Here is a 7,485-nt window from a genome sequence, read left to right as displayed (position 1 = left end):
GTGCACATCCACATAGCAAGGGAAGAGCTTGTCATCTCCTCCATTTCTCTAGCACAGTGTGCTTTGGCTACTGGGCTTTGCAAAAGGCTCTGGTCTGCCTGAGTAAAAACCTGACATCAGTGATAAAGTTTCAGTGAAGACATCCTTGTTCATGTGAACTAAAGGATCCCCAATTCTCCTGGCTTGACTAAGGGCAAGAAAACCTCTACTACAGCTCTGTAAAACTGGAGACCTTTTGCAATGTTCTGTTGCAAATTCTACATGTAGAAATAGAAGAGGATGGAAGAAGCGACATGGCATAAGACTGTTTAACTATGCTGGAGAAATATTAATGAAATGTTAAGTATGAGAGAACCCAAAAATGAATCATATGTTGGCCTTCTTAAAAACACTATAAGCACAACATCCTTTGTTATCAGAATAATTCAGTGTTCACTTCTAAAATAAACTGCATTTCAGTTTAATGCAGTGCACCTATGAAGATGCAACAATACATGGGATAAGAAAAGACAGTATTGGAAGGTAGTTGCATGTTATTTAGTGCTCTATTTATACATTTGTCTACATGAGCTTTGTAGTATGAGTTTTATGTTTGTATTTAGTGTGAATTCTACACTATCAAGGTACAAAGAACAGGTATAAAGCTTTAGTTTTTTTGGCATAAGTCTCTCAAGTCTTTATTCCCTTTTCACTTGTTAACTGCCCTTGAGTTGACTTCAAATCATGGTGACCCTGTGGATGAGACCTTTCCAAGTCCCCATCCTCCACTGCTCTGTTTAGTTCTTGTAGATTTATTATAGGCCCATGAACTCACTAATAGTCAATCCACCTGGCATGAGGTCTTCCTTTCTATTGCCTTCTACCTTTCCTACCATTATTGTCTTTACTATGAGTCATCTCTTCTCATGATATGGCCAAAGTACAACAGACTCAGCTTCATCATCTTGGCTTCCAGGAAAAGTTCAAGCTTGATGTGTTCCAGGACCCATTTGTTTGTCTTTTTGACTGTCCATCATCCACAACCCACACTGTGACTTGAGGCACACCCTTTTTATAGCCAGGGCTCCATGTGGCCTTTTTTGCCGTGCCTCTTCCTCCTGTGTCACAATGATCTCTGTCCCTTGTCCAGGGTGACTTTACACTTTTGCAGCCTTTTGCAGCACTTTACTGCACTTGGTAACCATCATCTCTAATGTCACTTCCCATGACTCAGCACTGGTGGAAAAATGCCATGTCATCATGGCTGAGCGACCCTTTGTTGTCCAGTCACTATTTAATACCACAGTGTGCATTTTCTCAGGACTCTATATCCCAACACCTTCTTTGAATCACTTTGAAGTCGGTTTCCCAAGGTGGTAACATTGTGCCATGAAAGTGAGTGATGGGCGCGCATTTCTGAGGCAAGAAGGATTAGTACGCAGGGCTACCTGAACTCTTTGGCATCAGCCCATTGTTGGCATTTTTCACTTCCTCCAGAGTGTTTGGGAAAACAGAGCCCAAGCGACTCCTAGTGTAGCTTTTGTGTGATGGGGGAATCCTAGTAATGGCGTCCACAGCAGGGTAATAGAAGGGCCATTTAGCTTGTATTTTATTGAACTCTGATATCAAAAGAGGTCTATCCAGTGCTAACAAAATGGACTCAATTTATATAGCAACTTCACCCTTTTCCTGGCAAGGTTTATTCAGTGGTTTGTCATTATTTTATTTATTTATATCCCACCTTTCTCCCGATATAGAGACTCAAGTCAGCTCACGGCAGATTTAAAACCATACAAACTAAAAACAAGACAAAAACATTTTTAAAAATTAGGAAAAAAATAAACAATTTATAAAGTTAAAAACATTAAATATTTAAAAAGTAAAAGACATTTTAAAAACTGTATACAAGCCTTAAGATCAGAATTGTACAGCATTTAATAGTCCAACCCTTATCAGTATGAAAAGGCCTGATGGCACAAAAATGGCCTCTCTCAGGAGGCAATTCCAAAGCCTGGGAGCAGCCACCGAGAAGACCCTCTCCCCTAATCTCACCAAACAAGTCTGAGAGGGTGGTGGGATAGTGAAAAGAATCTCTCTGGATAATCTTACACTTTAAATTGTTCATAAAGATATGTTCCTTTAAACAAGCTAGACTCAAGCCATATTTATGGTTCAAAACTAGCACTTTGAATTGTACCTCGAAATGGACTGGCAGCCAACAGAGCCATTGCAACATGGGTGTTGTGTGATCCCTACAGCCAGCATCAGTTAACAACCTGATTGCAGATGTTTGGATCAGCTGAAGTTTCTGAGCACTTTTTGAAGGCAGCCTTCCTCTTGAGTGTCAAAGCCATCCAGTGGGATAATCCTAATCCAACAAAGGATCACACCTTTGTGTTTTTGCTCGTTTAAAGATTTTCCCAACCAAAAAACAAAACAAAACAAAACCATCCACCTTTCACATAGCTGTTTCAGTTCACAATGATGTGAACTATTTTGCTGATTAAATATGGGAAATTCTTACTCACCTGTGAGCAGGAAGATGCTTGCTTCAGTCCCAAGGCATGCCTGCAACTGCAGACCTCTTTCCCAAGGGTCAGCTCCTCTCTTTCTAAACATTTAAAATCCAAATGAAAATGCTCATGTATGGGACTGCACAGAAACCATGAAGAATGCAAGGCATTTTAAAATGCCAACTCAGAGAACACACAGAGAACTTTCACATCCCCATTTTAATATCTATTTTGAAATACATTTCAATTTTAAATTGCCCTCCAAACCTCGATGACAAATAGAAATTAACAGAGTCCCATTCTAGCATAAGCAAGAACAAAAGATAACTAAGTGTATATATGAGAGATGACTAGAAAAAAACACATTGGAAAGAATGTAATCTGTCAACCACAAAAGAAATCAAGTTGTAGTACAGATGTATCCTCAATATTTATAGGCATGATGGTAGTCAATGGTCATCACATAGGACTAATAGCCTTGAAATATTGATTCACTCCTAAATTCTGTTTTCAGAATCTGAATAGTGTTTGGGTGAAAGTTACCACCTGTCTTTTGTATATGCATTGTATATAACTTAAGGCAGGTTATACAGGTTGTCTCCTTTATCCAAAATGCTTGGGACCTTAAGTGTTTGGGATTTTGGAATATATGTATTTGCATGTAGACACAAAATGATTTATCTTGGAGATGAGATCCAAGTTTAAACAGAATATTCATGTTTCATATGCACCATATATACCTAGCCTCAAGTTAATTTTATGTAATAGTTTAAATAATTTTGTACATGAAGCAAAGTTTGTGTATATTAAACCATCAGAAAGCAAAGGGGCCAGTGAGGATCTCAGCCACCCATGAAAAATGTTTTGGTTTTAAGAATATTTCAGATTTCAGCATTCAGATAAAGAAGACTCAATATGTATGGCCATCTCTGGCTGAAACAAGTTAATTTCATTCATGTGTTATTAGAAGGCAATTGCCTTGCAACTTGGCAGTGTCTCAGAGTATGCACTGTGTGGTTAGATTTCTTTTTAGGTAGCACAGAATAAAGTCATATCCAAACATTAAACATTTCAATGTGGAGATAACTTATGTTCCAGATGCTAAACACATTTACTTGGAAGCAAGTCCCCTTGATTTCAATGAAACGGTTTACTTAAATAATGGCACCATTTTTGTAAAGCAGCTAGTATTCAAAATCCTCTTTATGACAAGGCAACTTGTCCTGAGCAGTAGGACAGTTGCCGGCAGCCATCCCAAAAATAAATCACACAATCCTCATCACTTTCAGCATAATCCCCATCCTTTCCAACTGGACAATAAGCAATAATTAAAGCTGGCTTACATGTTGCCAGCAGCTAAATTGTGCCTACAAAACCAGTTTTCTACAGTAATGCCCTCACCCCCAAAGTAGGCATTGTATTATTCATTGATAATTAGCTGCCACCAAAATCGCTATTTAATTCAAACTGCTGTATTGGATTTAGGCTGCAATCCTATGCCTAATTCCCCAGCAATTAAATCCCATCGGATTCAACAGGAAATAGATTTAAGTGGATCTATGTGTAGTGAGTTCATTTTTCAGTTTCCTGGTGCCATTAGATAAGTAACTTTACAATTTATAAATCCATTGTTCTACAGAGAAATCAGGGATCATTAGATATGGTTAAAATAAACATGTCAAAAGATCACAACTGCTTAAAGAATAGGTTTATTAACAATATTTTCACAAACATTCTAAAGAAAATGTCAGAAATCTTGGAACTTAAAATTTGTTCTCACTGGCAAATATCCCTGAAGGAAAAGGGGGGGAAAGGAGTGAAGGGAAAAGAAATGTGTTATTTTGCATTTCTGGAAACATTTTTCTAATTCCTATGTGTTGGTTTTAGTGCTCCCCCAAATGCTTATTGTATACACCCAACCTTCCTGTTCTGAGAACAACTGAACTTTCCATTCTGTGTAGAATAGCAGGACTTCTCCTAAGCATCTACTTGGCTGCTTTGAACCTGAAGATAGCACAGTTTAGTTATCACCTCACAGAGATGCAAACCCAGTCAAATTAATCTGGAATACAAATTGAATTCAAAATCCACCCTTCTCCAAAATGAAACACCATGCAGTACAAGAATTGTTAGCATGCATTTTGGTGGTTATTTTTGTACTCCAAAGTATGCAGTCTCACCTCTAAAAAGAGAGATTCCTACTGTGTTTTGATTAAAATGTACTCAAGCATTTGATAACATTAATATTTATTGCTTTATATGAATACTGTATTGAAAGCCCAAGCATCCAGTTTACACACAAATTATACAATTATATACCGTTTCACAATGGCAGTGAGCACTCTTTACAATCTACAAAAATCTACTTTACAGAAATTTAAAAATTCTAAATATCAAAAAGGTACAGTTGAAGAAACAGGTATAAATTTGGCAGCCAGGAAATGCGACTGGGAGGTTGCATCTTGATGTCTTTAAATGTCGATGTCTGAAAAATATAATGTGAAGAATTTAAAGCAGTAGTTGTGCTTTGAGCTGGTTTCGGGAAAGAAAGAATTGATGCTGGCTGTCAAAGTAGCATGTTTGAAAATATTCAGTTCAGTTTGAAAATGATGTACAAATAATGGTAGTTTCTATGCACATCTACAACTGCTAGCCCACCATTCAACTCAGGTACATAACTAAGATGTATAATGCAGCAGCATCTCACACCAATCTGATCTGCCTATTTTGAAACAATTATCCAAGGCCAAACATTGCATCTGTTCAGAGAAATGGTCTCAGGTTTGCAAACATTCCCTTCTTTTAAAAACGCTGAAGCTATTGTGTTGAAGTCTGTTCTCAACATAAAAACATTTTCTTGGGAATAAAATGGAAACCTTTCATTCAGGCACCTCAGAAATGTACAAAAGTGTGTTGTTAAAACAGATTTCTTGGAATGTATTTAACCTGGTACTTTCAACAGTGTTTGGATCTTCATGATCTCAGGTGGGCCAAATATTATTTGGTTTCTCCAGAGGTGAAAATGTTGTGTTGTGTAAATGAATTCAGTTGTTTCCAGGGGAAAAAAGCATAAACCTCGGAGTGCAAACATAGGTTTTCTTTAGATCTGCATGTTTTCAAGTATTGTATTCCAACAGTGTAGCTTTTTAAAGCCCACAAAGCAGTCAAATGAAAACCTGGAAACCAAAAAAGAAACCTTATAATTCAGATGCTAATAAAACTGTAACCAAAACCAGAATAAAAACTTCTATAGCATTGGGGAAATGAAGACAGAAAATAATTAAACATGGTAATCTCCAAAAAGTTGTCAAAATTATAATTACTTTCCAGTTTAAAAACTTTAATTCTAAATAAAAAAAACTATACATAGACCACTGATTTGACCATAGAGAAATTTCAGTGGTAAGCAGGACCTGAAGATGTTGATATTTCACAGTAACAAGGACAACTCCTTCAGGATTTAACGTATTGAGAAGTTCAATTTACAGCCTGCTTCTCTTGTAAAACTAAAGGTCCACTTTTATTACATAAAATTATTTATACAGTGTAAAACCAGAGCCTTATGGAAAATACTGCCTCTAAGTATATTTAAATAATTAGTCTTGTTCCATAGGTTCTTCTGGAGCTTCTGTGGCTTCATCGCAGTTTTCCATTGGGGTCTCTGATGTTGTTTCAGGAGTTTCACTGACATAAGAACCCAATTCTTCTGTGTCACTGCAGTCAGCTCTGCTACTAACAGATCCACTGTTTTCACTGTCTTCAGAAGGCAAGTCCTTCTCTGCTTGAGTCTGGTCAGATTCCTCCATTTGATTATTCTCCTCAGAAAGATCTTCTTTCACAGTTAAGGATGTACTGTCTTTATCTTGCTCTTTCCTTTCTGGAATAATTTCTCTTGGTGTCATGAGGGATTCTGGAACAAAGATTGAATTTAGAATGAAATACAGCACCTAAAACAAGATAGCATTCTAAAAAGAACTATATAAATAGCTACATAATTCCTTATATTGCCACTTTTCTAGCAGCAAATTAGAAGCCTGACTATTCTGCATTGTGTTCAGTAAACACAAGACAGTATTTACTCCTCTACATATATTCTTTGCCATTTACTTTACTATAAAGGAGCTGTTTAGCAGTAACTAAAGTACCTTGATTGGGCGGGCTAGAAATAAATATTATTATATTATTATTAAAGATGCATGTCAAGTCATAGGTGCAAGAAAAAGAAAGAAAATTCAAACCGCAATCCTGCCCTGTCCCTCAGTGATACAATAAAATCTTTGGTGCCCTTAATGCTAGGGTGGGCAACCTGTAAACTTCCAGAAGCTACTGGACTGCAGCTTCCATTATTCCTTTCTACTGGCAGTCAGAAGGGTAAAGAATGATTAGTTTCAACAATACAACCATGAGGTGCACAAATTTTGCTTTAACAGCACCCTAAAATCAGTTGCCTGAGTTAGTTCTCCTCTCCCTACTTAACAGCAGGGCTAGGGCTGATGTCATTAAAAACAGGAATCAGCACAGCCAAGAATTGTCAAGTAGAGCAGCCTTACTGAGAGCCTACATTCTCACTGGCCTGAGGAGGGAAAGGCATGGTAGACTACGTAAGGTAAATTCAAGGTTGCACCATTGTAAGGAGACACGTGTTCGCAACAGACAGACCAAACACAGACAGACCTTCAAATATGGGTGCTGATTTAAATTTGAACTAGCTTTAGCTCTAGATCTTACTTGGATCCATTTGACTCACCAATTTGTCTATTAAAAAACTCTGATATTTATACCTTGTAATCCCAGTTCATTTTCAGATTTAAGTCTACATGAAAACTGCCAATGCAGGACCATTTAATACCACCAGCATTTAAGCTGTTTCCAACTTAAATTGTTTTCTGCCTGCCCATATTCATGTGAATTAGTTCAATTAGTTTGATATAAGGTCAGAACCCTGACTTATGTACCTTAAAGCTGACCCACTCATATCAATGAAACTTGCATA

The 7,485-nt window shown here is 37.3% G+C and overlaps 1 protein-coding gene across 2 annotated transcripts in view; it reads right to left on the bottom strand.

Moving 5' to 3' along the window:
- Window positions 1-2,715: 2,715 nt before the first annotated feature.
- The window catches only part of PPP4R2 (protein phosphatase 4 regulatory subunit 2), a 44,161-nt gene continuing 39,391 nt past the window's right edge, over window positions 2,716-7,485 (bottom strand). For both annotated transcript variants that reach the window (XM_042451347.1, XM_042451348.1), the window contains one exon: window positions 2,716-6,402. In XM_042451347.1, the coding sequence (XP_042307281.1) occupies window positions 6,089-6,402 (314 nt within the window). In that variant the 3' untranslated portion in view covers window positions 2,716-6,088. The remainder of the gene's footprint in view (window positions 6,403-7,485) is intronic.

Source organism: Sceloporus undulatus, chromosome 2 (assembly GCF_019175285.1).
Source record: "Sceloporus undulatus isolate JIND9_A2432 ecotype Alabama chromosome 2, SceUnd_v1.1, whole genome shotgun sequence".
NCBI lineage: Eukaryota > Metazoa > Chordata > Lepidosauria > Squamata > Phrynosomatidae > Sceloporus > Sceloporus undulatus.
The sequence above is the reverse complement of the archived record's forward strand: the minus strand, read 5'-3'. Positions and strand labels throughout refer to the sequence as shown.